The sequence below is a fragment of the Eucalyptus grandis genome, chromosome 4 (assembly GCF_016545825.1).
Source record: "Eucalyptus grandis isolate ANBG69807.140 chromosome 4, ASM1654582v1, whole genome shotgun sequence".
NCBI lineage: Eukaryota > Viridiplantae > Streptophyta > Magnoliopsida > Myrtales > Myrtaceae > Eucalyptus > Eucalyptus grandis.
Window position 1 is genome coordinate 3215829 of NC_052615.1, and position 19957 is coordinate 3235785.

A 19957-nucleotide genomic window follows, 5' to 3' on the forward strand; every position below is an offset into this window, starting at 1 on the left:
TATTTGTTGTAGTGTTTGATCACACAAAGATGGGGGTGGGATGCAAAGAAGTTTTGGAAATGAAAGATGCAAAAGATGGTGATGCAAAATTTTGGCTTCCGAAGAGAAAAATTCAGTAGGGCTTCTAACTTTTTCCACCAAATTGGTAAGGAATTCTCTTTTGACCACATCATCGCGATAATTGGGAGTGGAAAATTCATCATGCGGAATGAGGGGATTGAACCACCAACTTCTCATTTTTCAACTCATAAAGGGAGGAATTGTTGACTTTGGTTCAATCACAAAAGGACAAGCACACCCCGCCGCTGATTGGTCATAAAAGTCTCACGTTTTTCCGCGTTCAGACAAAAAACCTCGACGGTCAGGGGCAAAAGAAAGAGAAACTCGAAAAATCTCATGCTCCAACTAATGTTTATTTAATTTGAAATAATCAAAATTTTGTAAAATTACTTTAGATGATTACTTGATAAGTGTTTTGATGCACTTGCTAATGAAATTTCGATAGGTTTTTGTGTTTCCTACTTGTTTGAGAATGATGCCAAAAGCCCTTACTAATTGGTTATACCATGAAGCATTTAATTTGAGGGGAGCGATCACTCATTCAGATCACACTCTCAATAAGAGGAACATTTACGATTCCAAGGATAGAATCTCACTAGATATATGTGGATAATGTAACATATGTGTAATTATGGAGAATAGTTGAATCAAAAGATTCTCCTTTTTATTCAAGAGAAGTGAAAATCGGTTCATTAATAACTGGCACTTGTTTTTCTTATTTAGCCAGGGGGTACTGTCACATGCCACCTTAGAGAACCAAAAAGGAAGAAAAGTGGGATCCACTTAAGATAAGCCTATTTGAAGGCAAGTTATTGTTCCTAGGATCAAAACTCAAAAGAGATGGCATTGTTTAATTAAAGTGTAATGTCACAAACTTAAAAAAAAAAAAAAAAAGAAGGATTCATTATGATCGAATTACATAAATCTATATATGATTTATTTTCTTATTAAATCTATTTTGTTGTTCAATCGATTGCTTCTGCAACATACCATATGATAAATTTTCCTAGGGAAAAGTATCAAAATACTTGAATTTTTTAATTTTTTTTTCTTTTTTCTTTTCCTTCTTGTTGTCTGTCATAGATGAGGGACGGGCTCGCATAAGGCTAGCAAGAGCTAGGCAAGCTCGTCTCTCACTTATGGTCAGTTGCTAACGGTCACGTTGGCCGGTGACCAGTCAAAGAAGAAGGAAAAAGGAAAGGAAGAGAGAAAAAATAAATAAGAAAAAAAGGAGAGAAGAATTTTAAAAATAAAAATTCGACTTTTTTTAACAAATATTTCATTAACTAAGGGCCTGACTTCGAGGACCTGCATATGACCTTAATGGACCCGAGCCTAAGTGTTGGGGTCTAGAGATTGAGCATTGGGACTTGAGCATTGCCTTTATGGAATTCGAGTGCCAAGGCATCAAGCACGGGCATTAGGGCTTTGGGCCAGATCTGGATGGACTCAAGTGTGAGTGTTGGGGACCCAATGGACTCGGAGTCAAAGGCCGAAGACCTGGTCTTGAATGCTGGGGACTCAGGAACTAGGTTTGAAGTTCTTGTGTTTAAGTATAAAGCTTTAGGTCAAGTGCTGATATCTAATCATATTTTGAAAAATATTTTTAGACTTTTCAAAGAGAAAATCATTTTCTTGAATATAAGCATATGTCCTCCATTTATAGAAAAATATTTTCTCGAAATATGTCTTTTGTGAAGCAAACAAAGCCTTAATTTCATGACAATTTTCTATTAGGTATATATTTATTTTTGGTCGGACCTATTTGGTATTAAAGAAGTTCAATTCACGGGTCTCGTTTGCTTCATAAACCAATTAAAACTTGGCACATTACTTAGCAAGCAAATTTTAATAAAATCCCTCAATACATCCGCTACTTTCCTCGTTGTCTTTTGGCCAAAAGCATCTCCCTTCTTACTTTACTTTACTTTTTACCCCCAGCCCCATGTGGTGTGGCCCAATTAGTAGTGCTGCTTCGACCCCACCCATGTGTTTCAAGTTCGAATCCTCCAATTTACGTTGCATTTTTCTGGCATTATCTAAGGGATTTATCCGTCACAACGGACACAGATCAAGACGATAGGAATTACTCTCACGACCACAATCAAAAAAAAAAAAAAAAAAAGTTTTACTCCACGAAGATCACTATAATAATAGAGAAATACAAGCAACGGAAAATCCGTATTTTTTTTTTTTTTCTGGAGAGTGAATAAAACTTATTACTAAATTTAACATTAGATTGCTTATAAATAAAGATGATTTAACATTAAATATTTTTATATAGTTAAATCAAATGCTCACAGTAGAGAGAAACAGGCTAAATTCCAAGACTCCATCTATAATTTTCGAGAGAGAGAGAGAGAGAGAGCTATATGGCGTGCTCCCGAGGAATATACGCCCTTCTAGCTCTATGCGTCCTCTTCTCCACAGATGTTACTGATAACTCTATAAAAATAGGGTTATTTTACCTATTTTAGATAGTAATTAATGCATTATCTGTGAGAAAATATTTGGATTTCCTTCTGATTATTTGAATTTTCCTTGTTTATGCAGAATAATGAGATATGAAGAGGATAAGGAAAAGAATGGTAATTATAAGGAATTCAAATAAAAGCAGCAGTGAAAGATGGATATCAAATCAGGAAATTCTTGATTTTGTTCCCTAATGTTATCTGCAAGCGTTGGGAGATAGATATCTTGGATATATCCTATAAATAGAGACAGAGAGAGACAGCTAGGTTTTTTTAGAGAGGGGGAGAGTTAGATCGTTTTCCATTATTCTGAGAGTTTTTCAAGTATTTTAAAGAGAAGACAAAAGTGGTGACAGAATTCTTGTTCTTTGATTCAAGATGCTTGGTTTGATTTATATTTTTACTTTTTCTTCTACTATGTTCTAATTTTCTTTTGTTAGGGCTACGATGTAACCTAACCATGATGATATGAATTTCATGATTTTTATGTTTTACAATTGATTTCATTCATGTGAGTTATATATTATTGCGTTTAATGCTTTTGAGTCGACCACCACTTAAATGATCTGATGTGCATATTTGAGACTGAGAGGTGATAATATGCAATTGCTCATTATAATATATAACCATGAATTAAACGTGGATAGAAATATACTGCGTTATTTGTGTAGCTTTTCGGTGATAAGGTGATCCAAAGACTCATTGTAAACCGGGAATATTCATAGTTTTTAATGCACTCATGTTTATTTTAATTCACATAGAGATATAGTGGATTAATAAGCTGAGTAGGTTTGCTATACCTAGAGATAGGATAGTAAATAGGTTAGGAAATTCCGCTATCACATGTTTGATATCGTTCTTGTATTCACAACAATCCGAAATTCATATCTAGTGGTTATGGTGAAATCGGATGCTTTAACATATTTATCTGATTGATTTTACTGCATTTAGTCTTCAAAGTCTTCAAGTTTCGTTTTTAATTTATTCTTAATTATATTTTGATCTGCTAGATAAATTTTAGAATTAATCTATTTTAGTATTTAATTAGTTTATTAATCATCGATCTCCGTGGGACGATACTTTATCTCATCATTATATTACTTGTTCGATACGTGCACTTGCGTTTAGAATTTTATGAACAGTTACTCAATCGGAATCGAGAGAACTGCGACCCTCCGATCATGGGCTGCAGTTCCAGGATCCGCCGCCAGCCAGAGCGAAGCCGCCCTGGGAGACGGCGTCCTTCTTCGGGGGGGTCTCCGTCAGTGTCGTCTCCGGTGGTGCCGCTCCAGAACGGGACAAATTCAAGCGACGACCCGTGGTGGCGAGGAGCAGGATATGGCGGCGGAGAGGGAGGAAGAGGGAGGAGAGATCACGTGAGACGGGTGCTCTTGGCGGCGAGCATCGTGTGCGGAATCGCTGGCGCCTCTCTGTTGTTCGTTGCCGGGCTGGTTTTTCCCTTCAAGTTCCAAAAGGAGAGGTCGGCAGGGGCGGCAGCCCCACCACCACCACCTCCTCCGCTCCAGCCACCGCTTCTGCTTCTGCCGCCGGCATCCGGACAATCGGGAGATTGCAAAAAGTGAACCGGTTCGTTGTTATCATTGCTGAGGATGTACTGTTGTAGTTGATTCTTGCCGGACGACACCATGCAAATTATGTGAAGAGTATCACAAAATCATTCATTGCTCCAAAGGAAAAAGCAACGTTGCTATGATAACCCCTTTCTTTCTTCTGGACTTTGGTTTTCTGTCTTCCCCCCTTAAATTAGGTCTAGCACTATGCAAAAAGCCTCGAATGAAAGCTTCTCAATTAAGATTGTCGGGGATTAGCACGGATCTGATTCTCCACCTACTCGAATGTGATCAATATGTCCATCGAATCATAACCCCATGCCCTATTTGGTGACTGAGGTTAATGCAGCATTTCATTGCTTCAAAGGACAAAACATATGACTAAAATCAAGTTTATATAACTCGAGTTCATCACAATCATTGATTATATGGAACCTTTGTAGATTTTATGATGCGAGGCTTGGGCTTAATGAGCTCAAGCCAATCAACTCGGATTTTAAATTTTAATCCGGATTTCATTGGTCGATACTTTTTGCAATTTAAAATGGTGTTTGTACCTTTATTTAATGAGACAGGTTTTCCTTTGATGAAATTCTTATTTCCCCACCTCAACTGTATGTCCAGTCAATTTTGGGGAATGACATGGTCCGCACTCCTCATGATATAAAGTTCCCAACGCAGGTGTTTTTTTTTTATTGATTGATGTTAGATAAGTGATTTATATGAAGCGATTCATATGGAATTGCACATGTTTTTCCATCATTAGCGTGATCGTGTTTTTTTCATCCTTTCACTCTCTCAACTAGTTTTCTTGATCGATGAGTTACAAATATAAGTATCATTAAAATTTATATTGATATCCAAAATTTTGAGGAAAATGCACCACCTTGCAATGATTTTCAACAAGTGAGGAAACTTAAAAGGAGGATTTTAAAAGCCCACTCCAAACCTATCAAGTCAAAACTCTTTTAAAAAAATTGTACACGAAAAGGGCAAGCGGTAGGTAGGGCCATGATTTTGCCCCTGCATATGAAGTCCTTTTAAAACATACGTAAACTTAGTGGCCTACATTATTTATATGCAACGTTTTGTTTTTCCTAATATAGAAAGAGATCACCAAAGACAATCTATTTTTTTTTCATTTCAAGAATAGGAAGATAACAAAAAATAAAGAAAGAAAGAAACTATCTTCATTGTGGTAATACTATCTTTATTGTGGCGAAAAAAACTTTCACTGAGCTAAGACTATCTTTATTGTGATGAGATTGTCATCTTGGCATTGTGATTGTTGCTTTCCTCATGTGAAGTGAGTAGAGAAGAGGCTACTCATGTTTAAAGTATGCATGTGGGAATGTTTATCATGGTAATCTTGGAGAAATTTCTATTTTTAGTGCAACTCTCTTCATTAAAGCATTCTTATTTCCCGCTTTAACATATCCATTTTATAGATAATCCTTTATTAGTTCAGTTGCTTAGTTTGATAATGCATAGTTGCTTGACTTTGTCTAGTAATTAGAATTGATTAATTTTTTTATGACGTTTTTTATTGATTAATGTTAGAGAAGTTTCCTATCTTGTTTTTTTAAATAAAATTTGATTCACAGCAACATCTTTTAGTCGATCGAGCCTTGCTGTGATTATCTATTTTCTTTTTTAATACGAAGTCCATCAATTCTGCTCCAAAAAATTTAGTTATGCACGCCACACATATGTAATTTTGTTAAATTACATCACATTGTTCCGTTAATCACAATATATGTACATATATATTTTTATGCATGATGCTTCCTTTTAATGCCTAAAAGGAACTCTCACGAAGGGAGAAGATATGGATGCAAAATTTATATTTATGACATTATTAATATGTTTTGTCTCATTATGATTTTTTCAAATTCACTAACAAATGACCCTGTCATGGATTGGTAGCAGGTTACTCCAACATGAGTATTACTTGACTTACTGGCGGTAGGATGCTGGACTATTCATATCCAACTAGGATGTCTGACAAAGTTCTAACTCGTTGGAATCAAAGTGGGATTCGTTAGGGTAAGTTCAGCCTATTCCCTCACCTTTTATAGTGAAGAGTTAGGTATAGTTCTGTATCCTCTTGACTCGTGACAATTATCTTACACTAATTTCTTAGGCTAGGACAGTCATAGGGTTTGATCTTGTCTACTAACCATCTCAATGGTTGATCAAGTCTTGAGGCTGAGCCCAAATCATGACAAATTTCATTATCTCCCACATCTTTTTTGGCATTAATTAGGCCGCAGTTTACATTAATTGGCAAAGATTAAAAAAATATTATTATTATTATCCCACTTGATCTAACACAATGTTCCCCAAACAATCTGTCAATATTAATGTAAATAATTTATTATCTTAGACGTAATTTGATAGAACAGTTAATACATCTAAATTCACCTATTGAGAATATTATTTTGTATTTTTTTTTCCTCACTTGTCTGATCTATTACTTCGGAAAATAAGACAAAAAATTGTGTAAGATCGTATCTACTCTTTCATAAATTTATTAATTGATCTACAAATCTATGTGTGCACAAACAAGATTTAACAACACATTAATTATATAATCACATCTACCCACATTTGTTCTCTCCGCCTCTAGACATGTTGCCCCAACGAGGGGATCTCCTAGACTACCATGTTCTCTCAGTCACTCTGTTTCTCGTCCAAGCAGGAAAGTTTTGGCCTGTTGCAGTTCAGCGACAACGTCTCCGAAGTCCATCCGTTCACGATGCAGCCGAAGAGATGACCTCGATCTGAAGGATCATAGCCAAGCACGTGCTTATGTTGCCGTTGTCCTCCAACTCCCTCTCTTCTTTCGAATTTAGTAAGAGATCTATGACCTGCACGAGCCTATCTGGAACAGCCGTTTCGATGAAACAATGGAGGTTGAAGTTGTCCATATACATGCTCTCCGTGGATCTCTTTCCTGTTAACAATTCGAGCAAGAGAATCCTGTAGCTGAAGACATCGACATTGGCTGATACTTACCATATTCTGCAACATACATTATGATGATCTGGACAATGCGGACCAAGTTCCCATCAGTTTCGCATTTCTTTTTCCTTCCGTGAGAAATTAAAGGGGATACAGAATAGAAAAAACTGCTACTACATCAAGAAGACAAATGGTATCCAATGGTTCAATCCTTATCATCACTACTTTCATATTGACATAAAGACTGGAGTGCAATGCTCGGGCTAGAAGTTGGACCAGCTTTCTTTACCACAGCAATTCGCACAGAGGAAGAATTGGACGACAATTTACTCTCGCTGCAGTCCAGTGAACCCACATAATTTCCGGTTAAACAAAATATGAATCAATGAACAAGGAACAGAGACATGAGTTTGTCACAACCCAGCAATAATTATTTCTATCCCATATAGATCCTCATGTAACCAGAAAACTTGCACAAACAACCACCACCGCATGGAAAAAAGTTACTTTATGCAAGTCCAGTCTACTTCCATGAAGGGAGTCTTCATTTTATTACAATCCAATGCGCTCGCAGGAAAAGGTAAGTGCCCAGCCTCTCTCAACGCATCCGTCATTCAGAAGAGCTAACGTAATTAAAACATGTTCAAAAAACGTGCAACGCCTCTGTCATTCGAGATGTCACTGGAAGTAGCTTTTGTCAAGGAATCCACTGGCTTGTCCAGAAGTTCCTCGGAAAATTTCATCTTCTGCATTTCAAATTAAACATATAAGTAAGCTTTTCTCGAGGCCTCAACAAAAAAAGACAATTCCATATTAAATCAACAAATTATCCTCGCCTTAAACCCAAAACGACTATAACAATATCCTAACAAATTACACAAAGAAAAAGAAACCAACTTGGTAATATGTATACTTAAGTAGAGGGAAGATTTGAAGAACACTAGTAATTCTTTAGAGAAGAATCAAGAAATCACATGGAAGACAATCTAATCCACAAAGCACGACCACCTTTCCTAATTATCGAATCGAGGTCCTATCAGTTTTATCAACAGCACATGCACAACCAGCAAACCAGAGAATCATGCTCTTTCTGAGAGGTTTGGCATATATGTCCATCAAGAGTTGGAAATACATGCATGTACTGGCAATTAAGAGACTCGCTTTTTGCTTGATGACAGATTCACAAACTATGATCTAACAACTTTAGAACGTCTCTTGGTGTCCATGATTAGGTCTCTCAAGTAATTTTTCTAAATCCTTACTCTTTTAAGTTGCTGAATCTTTAACATGCAAATGTCTGACAATACATGTGACACAGATTAAGCACATAAGATGACATGGATTAAGCAAAGAAAAGCATGCTACACAGATCACATGTCGATGCATATACATCTAATGCAGGTAAAGCAAGACAATTGTAAACTTAATCCATACTGAATCGCGGGGTTGATGATCACCAAAACAGAGCATTTGCAATAGAGTATCTTCAAACGAACACAAACTTTTAGATATACCCATGGATTAAAAGTAGATAAAGTGCCATATACATTTTGTAAACTGATACATGAGCACCTTATTTTATTATGCAAATGACCAGTTCAGCCAGAACTTATGCATAATTCATTTAAAGCTGTTCTCAATAGATACGCTTAACGGTAGCTGACAGGGAAGCAAATATGCTGACAACATGTATTCTTAAGTAGAGGGGAGATTTGAAGAACACTAGTAATTCTTTAGAGAAGAATCAAGAAACCCCATCGAAGACAATCTAATCCACAAAGCATGACCACCTTTACAATTTATCAAATCAAGGTACTATCAATTTTATCGACAGTGCATACACAATCAGCAAACCAGTGAATCATGCTCTTTCTGAGAGTTTTGGCATATATTTCCATCAAGAGTTGGAAATACATGCATGTACTGGCAATTAACAGACTCGTTTTTTGCTTGATGACAGGTGATTAACAAACTATGATCTAAAAACTTTAGAATGTCTCTTGGTGTCCATGATTAGGTCCTAAAAGTTCTCAAGTAATTTTTCTAACTCCTTACTCTTTCAAGTTGCTGATTCTTCGACATGCAAATGTCTGAATATATGTGACACAGATTAATCACATAAGATGACACAGATTAAGCAAAGAAAAGTATGCTATACAGATCACATGTCAATGCATATACATCTAGTGCAAGTAAAGCAAACAATTATAAACTTAATCCATACTGAATCGGGGGTTGATGGTCACCAAGACAGAGCATTTACAGTAGAGTATCTTCATAAAAACACAAACTTTTAGATATACTCATGGATTATATGTAGATTAAGTACCATCAACATTCAATAAACTAATACATGAGCACCTTATTTTATTAAGCAAATGAGCCAGAACTTATGCATAACGCATTTAAGACTGTTCTCAACAGATTCACGTGCTTGAAGGTAGTCGACAGGGAAGCATATATGCTGACAATTAGAGCATTGGTGACCTTGAGAGTGTTCAATGATTCGTTGTTACTAGAAGAAGGTTGAGTCAGATAGTCCTCATCCTCTGAATCTTCATCTTCGATCCTATGGACAAAAATCTTTGGTTGTCTGCAAGCAAGTTTCAGGGAATCAATAGGTATAAATAAAAAGAATGAAAGATAGTTCATTTCAGAGAAGTGAAATCAAATAAAGAAGGGCGGTTTAATACTAACATTGAATACTATTGATTTCGTAAGTGCTTCATCCTCTTCCTCCAATTTCCTTTCCTGTCATAGCAACAAAGTCAGGGATAGGAATTGGACCACAGTTTGGAATAAATTCTAATTCATGGAGTAAAAGTTCTAACAATCAAGTGAACTCATGGAGTAAAACTTCTAACTCACGCAACCATGAAGGCAACTGAATTAACATCACCCATTTCCCACTGCCGAAACTACTGTTAGACTAACAAGTGAGCTCCATTGATTCTTTGAGAGTGAGAAAAAACATGAACAATTAAGCTGTTGTCACTTAATTTGACAGAACAGAAGAACAAAACATAGATCTCCAGAATCCTATTAGATAGGATAGATTACCAAATGAAGTGATGAAGAATCAACTGCACATAGTAGGATAAGGCTCCATTGTTGCTATCGAATGAATGAATCTCTTAGTTTAAAATTCTTTTCCTGCAAACTAGCAGGCAGATAATTGGTATCTCTGACTTTCCATATAATCTGAAATTCAAGAGACACACAAAACCAGAAGGCATGCAGTACACAGTCCACTGTGACCCGAAAGAACAATAAGATTTACTCCTCTTTCGTTTTTTTCTATTGGATGAAACTAGCCAAGCATCTAGCATGTCACAGTGGCTGGAATATATCATGAAATATGACAGGTTAATACATACAAATGAAAAGCCAACCCCAATAAATGTTTGCAGTTTACCCATGTAACTACATATTAGACTCAATCTCTGACTTAATTGCATCGCCCATCGCCCATCGCTTCAGCCTCCCTCTTACATTTCTCACTCTCCACCACCAGCCTAAACCCCCCAAATGAAGAAGCACAAGTCACGTTCAATTCTTCCCAAAACGCAAAACCTCAGAACACTTGGCGCATTTGAAGTAAAACCTAACTATCCGGATCCCCATATACGTCCTCCTTCCTGGAATTGAACTTGGTGCCCTTGGAGATGTAGTTCCCGCAGGTGCCGCACCGGATGCTCATCGGAAGCATCGTCCGGACCTTCGCCTGCTGATCCTCGGACCTCCGAACCCTAGGCAGCTTCTTAGGGTCGAAATCCGGCGGGTAATGCTTGGCCGCCCTCTTTCGTCCTCCCATCCCCTTCTCCTCTCGAACTCCAATCGAACCAGGACGGCGGAAACGCCATCGAAACCGGAGGCGAGTCGCTACAGTATCCCAAATCCCCGACGCCGAATCTTCGCGACGAGCTTCCACTCGAAGAAACCCGGCGAGCAATGGTCGAGACCTCGAGGGCAGTGCCTCGCGCCGGAAAGACGCCGACCGGAGCCACCGGCGGACACTGCGAGCTCGAGAAATGTGGCTCCCGCGGGCGTCGACGCGGAGGCAGGAGACGTACCGGAGAATGCGGCGCCGGCGAGGATCACCGGAGGGCGGCGGCGGTCGTCGGCGTCGTCGTCGTCGTCGACGGTCAATTTCAGGGAATGACTACGTGGACCGCTACGAACTAAAAATTGAGCCCACTAGCAGTGACTCATATGAAGCATTTCATACAGAATTCCACGTGTCATTTTTTAGCATGATTTTTTTTTCTTCCTTCACTTTTCCAGTGGATTTTTTCATCGATGGATTACAAACATAAATACCGTCGATATTTATATTCGAAGCCAAAATTTTAAGGAAATCGCATCATGTTATAGTAGTAGTTCTCAACGGGCAAGGAAACCTCATTTTTTTAAGGGAAAAGTATTATTTTTATTCCTTTTCTTTATATATTAGATCACAAATTGTCATTCTATTAATTATTTCCTTATAAACGGCCTCCAACTGAATCATTCTCCATCAGAAAGTAAATATTTATTTTATTTACCAAAAGGATGTACAAAATGATCTTGGCATAAAAGGTAATTTTTTTTTTTTCACTTTCCCGTGAAAATATAAATATTATATCAATTTCCAAAAATTATTAAAAATCTTGTACACACATTAGACATTTTCGAGCTTAGAAAAGTCGACGGGCAAGTACCATAAAATTTACATGACATAGGAATTAGAAATTGAAATATTCGGTGCAAAAACTTTCGGAATTTCCTATTTTAGAACGTTGCATCTTGTACATATCTTCTCAGTCTTCCTCACCCATTCTCGGTTCTCTCTTCCCCTCTGTCTCTAAGCTTCTCGCTGCTGTCTCCTTGCTCTCTTGTTGCTGTCTAGAGAGTTGTCTCGCTGCTGTCTTCTTGCTCTGCTGTTGCTGTCTAGAGATTTGTCTCGTTCTCTCTCCGCTAATACTCGTCCGACCATGAGTTCTATTGCGGCGAAACCTGTCTGCGCAATCCCACTGGACAAGCGTAAGGCTAAGGGTAAGGCCGTTCTCTGCAAGAAACGCGTTGAATTGAAGCAGATGCGCAATATTCTGGGCCCTATGTCGCGCATCAAGATAGGGCATCTCAGATAGTACGTCTGCTGCTCTGTTTTTTTTTTTTTTTTGGTGGCCATTTTCTTTTTTTCTCTTGCATGTTAGTCCAAAATCTCCTTCCATTACGATTTCTCCGGTGGGTATTATGATCTTGCTTACTCTGTTTTCTCTGATGATTTTTCTGACCAGTCACCAATGCCAACCGGTCAATGCCGAGATTTATCCGAAAAAATTTCCAGCAAATGTAAATGTAAGTGGATCGCCAACAAGATTCATCTAGCGTTTGTTCTGATCATTGTGTTTATTGGAGTGTACATGAAATTTCAGAGCTTCAAGTAATGCGTGAAGTTCTATCATTCTTGACCGACTTGTTGAGGTTTTTCAATTTTTCCTCCCTCATTGTAGGTTGAAGGTAGGGAAACAGAGGATTCGTCTTCGGAGTTGTCGATCCGCCATATCGACCCGTATAAGGCTTGTCCTTTTCAGAGCGATGTAAATGATGACGCTAATGTTCCCATGGAAGCCTACGAGTACGTTGATGATATATGCGCCTTTTACAAATTGAAAGAGGTGAACTATTTATTTATTGCCTGATTATGTTCCAATTTTGTCACTTTACAGTGAAATCATGCTGAGTCACTGAATTATTCCGTGCAGAAATCTATGTGCATAAAACCAAATTTAATTGCTAGACTGAAGCACGGCTTTGGTAAGAAGTCGAGAGCATTTTTTGTGGAGTGGTTGATTGAGGTAACTAGAATGAAATTTTACCATCTTTCCTGTACTAAAAGTTGTGAAAAACTCGCAATTTTAATTTCTTACTGAATAAATAGGCACGCGAGGTGTTCGAGTTCCCAACTGAGGCGATGTATCTTGCCATCCATCTTTTCGATCGATTTTTGGCTCTTTCATCCAGTGGAAAAGAAGAGAGGGATTTTGGTTGGAGTGACCGCCCTACAATTGGCTGCCAAATATGCTGGAATAAGAGAGTCCATTCCTTGTGTCCATTCGTTTTCCTGCTTGGCGCTTACTTCATGCCCTTCGTGCTCCGGAGAGCAAATTCTAGAAATGGTAAGCTTTAGAGTGAAGCGGAATACCATTCCTTATTTTGCTTATCTCCATTAACTTTTCTTTTTCACATAATTCTGTCTGTCCTTGGCAATATGTAGGAGTACTTGATGTTGCAGACCTTAGGGTATGACTTGTCAATTTCGACTCCATCCATATTTATGTGGAAGTTCCTTAATGAAACTCACTCCGATGATAAGGTACTTTGTTTTTGTTTTTGTTTTTGTTATTTCATGGTGTCATGAATTGATCTTAATACATCAGTATAGAAAATGATTTGGGTTTCTTTTTGTACCTCCAACCAGATCAAGAACTTGTCCTGTTTCTTCATTGATCTCTGCCTAATTCAGTATGAAACATGCACATTTCGACCTTCGATATTAACCGCCGCTGCAATTTACACCGCCCATGCCACTGTTAGAAGGTGTAAGCCATGTAGTAAAATCTATGAGCAGTTAACCGGTTGTAATGTCGGGCAAATCTGGTAAGTAGCGAGAGACTTCAATTTATTATTTATTACATCTTCGTGTCTTTGTTTATCTCCTTTAGGCACTTAGGAATCTAATGGATTATTTCTTTCCGGTTACTTTTCTTTTGTATAGGAAATGCTCGAGATTGATGGTGACTTCCCATATAAAAGCGAGGAGTGTCAAAAGTGTTTACAAGAAGTACAACACGAGGAGATACAACTGGGTAGCTAAAGCCATTTTCTCTTGACCAAATTTAGCAGGGCCATATTCATCACCTTTAAGCTCATCTTGTTTCTCCTAAAAGACACTTGACAGTATTTTGTTTTGGTGTTGAGGTATTTGCGCCAAGAGATTTTTTGGTTTTAGAGGGTCTCTAGGTAAGAGCCGAGTCTTGGTACTGTACAGATGATTTCCAGCTTATCGGCAGTTTCAAAGCCCTTGAACAGAAAGTCATGATTCTCAGTTGTAAAGATCTATACCTTGCTAGTGTTATTTTCATGTAAACAAGTTTCGAATCTATGAAGATGTACATGGTTATGTTTAATTTCAGTGACTCTGGATGTAAAAATATTGCCTCCGCCCTTGTTATGAAACAAGAACATTCCCACGAAAATAAGCTGAGGCTACATCTTATCATTTTAGCTGACCATCATTTTGAGAAATTGAAACAGGTATTGAAGACAGAAAAATATGCATCACATTTAGACCTATCAACAAATCTAAAGCTACTCAGAGATAAGAACGATTTTATTGGTAAGCCAATTCATGCATGATACAGTCCAGTACCTCTTCAGGGTGAACATTTGCTCCTCTAGTCTTGATCCGACTGCTCTCTTGACCAATGAGCCACAACCGAACATGCTCATCAATGAAACCGACATCACCCGTGTCAATCCATGAATGACTGCTAGAGCCTGATGCCAGAAATTGACCTCAGTATCCAATCATCAAATCCAGACCTCTGGTTAGAACTGTCCCAATGCTAATAAAATCATCACTGTCTGTCCTCAATTCAAAATGTGGTGCCGGTTTGCGGACACATATGCCTCTTGGTCTTTGAACTGAACTGAGATATGTTCCAACATGAAAATGAAGGGGCTGGTAGGAAAAATGGAAATGTGGGTCATAGAGAGTCATGTATATTAGCGAAGAACATGTCTCTGTTATCCCTGCGTATTGTGAAAAAAAATGGAAGAGGAAAAAATAGTATAATGAGCAGAGTAGTTCAAGGCACATTGCTAGCAGGGACTACTCTAATTAGCATTTAAGTAGTGACATTAACTGCATATAAGCTTATAGAAGATGCACCACCACAGGCCAAGAGAATATTCTTAGCTCTTGGGAAGAAGTAGCCAGCTCCTTTTTCACGTAATCTTTTCCTTTCCACGGTCCTTTCTCCCTGAGGACACTCGGAATTAAACAAAAGGACCACTAGAAGAGCACAATTTCAAACGTAGACCATGTAGGTGGCCGATGCGCTCTACACATGATATTCAGTATTAAAATTGCTCGTTAAAATTCCTTCTTCGTAGATAACCTTAGAAAGTATATTAGTTCAGGGAACTTCGCTGGAACTAGGAAATTTGGAAAAGGTGTACATCATTCTCACTGTAACCACATATGCCCGAAGAAATCTGCTGAGTAGCGGAGTGCAAGACAACCTTTGAAACTAGAAACCAATATCACATAATGTAATCGTCAAATTTGAGAACCCTTCAGAAATTGCCAAGAAAGATGGACAAAGAAGCTTTTTCTAGGGAGTCTTGTTCAGAAGTAAGGTCGGTAAAGAATCTTAAGTTTCGACCAAAGAAAAAGTATCTTAGGTAACAGGTAATCAAGTCAAAAGAAAGTCGTATATATTTACAAATCTGGTGCAGTTTGCTCTTTGACAAAATTGATATGATTGGAACTTTTTGAGTGGGTAATCGAACCAAAAAAAGAGCCATCTGGTATCAGTTTTTATGATTGAGACTTCAAAGTAGATAATAAAGCTACAAAAAGCCAGTTCTATATCCCCATGGGTGTATGGGTGTGCTTGCACCTTCATCCATCTCTAAATAGGATCGATCACTTCACTGAAGAGTAAAAAACCAATCTTTCCCAAAAAATTACCCCTTGAAGACCACAAAAAACACTTTTTATTGGCAATAAGAGGAAGTAAAGACTATACCGGAGGTGAAGCATACTATAACAGCACCATCACAAGCCCAGGAGGTAGTCAATGGTGGAAAAGGAACTCAGGAGTTATTGGATGCATATCTAGCATGCCATAGTTGATATTAGCACATGAAAAGGAAAGGCTGGATCCATGATTTTTAAGTATATCATGTTTTTATACATTGCATGATGGGTAACATAAATTTTTTTCGTCCTTTGACAACTTAAGACTTCAAGACAGTGACATAACATTCACATTTCTTGAATATGGCGAAGAGAGGGAGCCCAAGGGAACATACCATTATAGAGAAGGTATACCATCCTTGTGGATCTCAGAATACCAGCTAATAAAACTCCCGTCTGTCACCAAAATCTCCAGGGTTATGGCTAACATGGCCAATGTAGCTTCATTTGCACTCTACAGTCAAGATTTTAGAATGAATTAACACCATTAAATAGATGTACACATCATAAAACAACCGCCATCATCAAGACATTTAGCTGCTTTCCCCTACTTTCTCAATTTCTGGCTAACAAAAGAGACAACTAAGGCACTGAGATCTGCTAATTTCGGCAACTAAGGTACTGAGATTGGATGATTTCCCCTCCAACCTAATATGATAAAAAAGACCTCATCATCCTTTCTGTTCTTCCACTTCCACAAAGTCATCACCCATGGTTACACTTCCCATGCACTAATTGCAACAACTTTAGTATGTCTCGCGCTTAGGTTCCATTACACAGCATTCCATTCATGCACGGGTCTAATTAAGATTTCACTGGAGCATCGAAAGGTAAAGATTATAAAAGATTTAGTTATTCATCATACTAAAATTGTCGGGAAGTCGGCTCTGTATGGACTGACGTCTTGCCACTCTCATGTACCCAAAATTTGACAAGTCATTTTCCAATATCGAACATGAATTCTTGTTCTATCCAATTTATGCATTCACAGATGCATAATTGCCAATACAGAGGACTTAACCCCTTCACTGATTAGTTCTGCAGAACTCGACTCACCCATCTGTACTTTAGAGGATGAAAGAAGGAGAGAAGGAATCATAGCTCACGCTAGTAAGAGAAGAAATGGATGATCGATTCATCAAAGCAAGAAGTGAAGCTGATGATCGGCACTGCAACATCGATTCTAGTCATCTCAAAATCATTCACCGGCTTTCTGTCCCATTTCAAGTTTCGCCCAACTACATCGATTCATCGAAGACTAGAGTTCGTCATGACAGGACAGAGACATTCTTTGGCAGCAAGATTCTGTCAAAACCCACAGCTCACGGGACAAGATAATCTGCCGAACTATCTGCACCTCCTACGGATGAATGCTGGGCCAAACGGACAACAATATCTACGCAAGCCGAAAATGGAAAATTTGGACCTGTTTTACGCAGAGACTTCGAAGCAGAGCACGAGCGAGCCCAGAAACGGCTTCCACGAACTGGGTTTCAGCCATTTGGCGGCCGCCGGCGACGGCGACCGGGGAATTCCGCCTCGCGGTGGCGATGCGAGACGACCGCCCGGAGTCGGAAGGCGAATTCGGGGAGGAGGTTCTTGCGTCGGTGTTGAAGAAAAGCGTGGGAGACGTGTCATGCGTTGATTGGCCTTGCGCGTGGATATTGGGAAGAAAAGCTTCCACGACAAAGGACAAAGCCAAGACAACGTTACGTGGAACATCGTTGTCGCATCCTACGGAGAGTCGCGTACCCTTATCCTAATTCCCATGACATGAAAGGAACTCCTAGGCTTAAGAAGATCAATAATTTAAAAAATTTTTTTTATAAATAGTTACCTATGTTGCTTATAAACATAAATGAATTAAAAAATTTCATCGACCAAAAATATTTAAATATAAATTATAGCGATTAATTATTTCATTAAAAAAATGATCAATCAAATTTGCTTTGTAAGATTTTTTGTCATGGCTAAACGATATTAAAAAAGTTACGAGCACCAACTTGTTTCAGCTTACATTATAAACTAAGTATTTTATTAACAATGGTACGAAATAAATTTATTATTAACTTAGGTATATTACTTTAAAAAAATATTACGAACGGTGGAAACTAGAAAATTTACAACAATCAATGGGAAAGAAAGGCCTCTAAAGAAAAGCTAAGAACATATAATTTACATGTAAATTACTCTCATGAGGACGATTATATGCGCCAAAAAAAAAAAGTTACAATTCATTAGGGTAATTTGGCAATGACATAAAAATAAATCTAGGGGAGGGTTTTATGGCAACCCTCAACAACTCTAAAAAAGGGGAAAATAAAAACAAAAAAATAAAAAAATTCAAAAAATCCATGTCGAATAATTTGTCAGAAATAACATTCAAATGATTGATTTTACTCCGTTGTGATACTTAAGTAAGGGAAAGAAGAGTTATGACAATCAGGTGAGCACCATACAAAAGTTACGGCATTTACGTTGTTCTTCTCCCATTCTTGATATCTATCCAAGCGTACAAATTATACTCACTTATCACAGAATTTATACTATTGGATAAATAAATAAGCAATAATGCGTCCCTCAACTTTCTCAAACATTATGTTGATTAGAATATTTAAAAAGTAAACCTGGCATTTAAAAAGTAAACCTGGCATTCAAAATATATAGTAGTGGTTTCATAAAATCTTAAACTTCTTATTTTAATTGATGATACACCTGACTTTGCTCTGAGTGAAAATCATATGAGAATCATCTAATAGTGTGGCTAATTAGATCGTTAAGACCCAAATTCGAAATTCCCTTACAAACCCTCGGGATCTTTTGCGTTCTGAAGTCCATCTCACGTGCTCCTTCATTATTACTGAATGAAATTTAAGGAGTTTTTAACAACGATAAAAAAAACCTCCTCAAATTTAATAATTACATTATTAAATTCATGCATCGGGTCATCAATTAGTAATTAACATAAACACCGGGTTCGCTTGTAATATTTGATAGATAGTGAACCCCATGCCATTCTCAATTGCTCACTAACAAACGCTAAAATAAATAGCAAATCTGAAAATTTGGCACCTCCAAAATCAATTTCAGAAAAAAATCTAAGATGGGTAGAGATATTTTGTTTTTTGTTGAAATAGAAATATATTTCAAAGTGGGTTATTATATCAAAGAAAAACTAGGGGATATTTTTTGGCAATTTTTTGCATCCATTGATTGAGACCTAATTAGCTCTATAATGAGGGATTTAATTGAGGGGTATCACCGTATTTGAGAGAGAGGGAGAGAGAGAGTCTTCTTTTTTTTTTAAATGAGAAAAGTGCACATACTCACATAACATGTGTCTCATAAACCATTTGTTTCCACTAGATTATTGTATGTATTGTTCAAACTTATTTTAGGGATTGTTTTAACATTTATTTATCTGCTCAATTATGCTTATCATTTGCGTATTCTCTTATTGCACGACGTAAAAATACACATGAATGTGGTGTAACTCAATTTTTTGTACGGTGAAATTATAAAATGCTCACCACGTAATACCTTATAGCACCCTTTATATACTTTTATCATTGAAAACTTAGATATATGTCTGTTTTTTTTTTTTTTTTCATGTATCTCGTGTAATGTTGAAAAAAGTTCATTACCACTATATGATTTTTTAAAAAGGGAAAAAGTTATAATAAAAAAAATCTAACTATGCCCATTGCGGCACATTTACCCCAAACATTTTTTTATGACATCGAAAACCCCAAATTTTACATGTGTGATACATTTATTCGAAACTTATTTTATGACATAAAAAAAAATCTCAAACTTGGACACAAAAAATCATAAACTTATACATTTATCTTAAATTTTGGGATAAATATATCACATGAGTACAAATTTAGGATTTTTTGTGCCACAAAAAGAAAGTTTGAGATAAATGTATTGTACAAGTTCGAGGTTTTTTGTGTCATTAAAAAACATTTGAAATAAATGTGTTTCGGTAGGCATAGTTTAGGGTTCTCGGTGATTTTTTCCAAAAAAATTCAAGAAAATTAATCTTCCTAGAAGGACGTTTCGGTTAGCCTTCTTATACATAAAGAAACAATTGAACTACGTCATATTACGACTTCCAATTCGCCTTGACAAAGCTAAAA

At 37.4% G+C, this 19957-nt stretch overlaps 1 protein-coding gene and 2 long non-coding RNA genes across 4 annotated transcripts; 1 reads left to right on the forward strand and 2 right to left on the reverse strand.

Moving 5' to 3' along the window:
* Positions 1 to 7425: 7425 nt before the first annotated feature.
* On the reverse strand, positions 7426 to 11230 carry LOC120292873. Of its 2 annotated transcripts, XR_005550489.1 has the most exons (5): positions 10482 to 11230; positions 10127 to 10219; positions 9764 to 9817; positions 9554 to 9659; positions 7426 to 7812 (listed from the first exon to the last, which is right to left on the reverse strand). It is a non-coding gene; the product is annotated as an uncharacterized LOC120292873 (long non-coding RNA). The 2 variants fall into 2 exon arrangements; XR_005550488.1 differs by having other exon boundaries at positions 10127 to 11230.
* Positions 11231 to 12494: 1264 nt separating this feature from the next.
* On the forward strand, positions 12495 to 13941 carry LOC120292937 (cyclin-B2-3-like). The gene is made up of 7 exons (XM_039311500.1): positions 12495 to 12503; positions 12562 to 12726; positions 12814 to 12906; positions 12990 to 13227; positions 13326 to 13351; positions 13575 to 13708; positions 13827 to 13941. Exons 1-7 carry the CDS (start codon positions 12495 to 12497, stop codon positions 13939 to 13941), a joined length of 780 nt encoding a protein of 259 aa, XP_039167434.1.
* A 315-nt stretch (positions 13942 to 14256) lies between these two features.
* On the reverse strand, positions 14257 to 17453 carry LOC120292871. Its single transcript, XR_005550486.1, has 3 exons — positions 17242 to 17453; positions 16151 to 16269; positions 14257 to 14863 (listed from the first exon to the last, which is right to left on the reverse strand). It is a non-coding gene; the product is annotated as an uncharacterized LOC120292871 (long non-coding RNA).
* Positions 17454 to 19957: the final 2504 nt, after the last annotated feature.

Bases quoted from the DNA above. Each gene is read 5' to 3' on its own strand.
- LOC120292937 (XM_039311500.1), top strand. The intron at 12,727-12,813 runs GTGAACTATTTA...TATTCCGTGCAG, and splicing joins CCTTTTACAAATTGAAAGAG to AAATCTATGTGCATAAAACC. The intron at 13,709-13,826 runs GTAAGTAGCGAG...TCTTTTGTATAG, and splicing joins TGTAATGTCGGGCAAATCTG to GAAATGCTCGAGATTGATGG.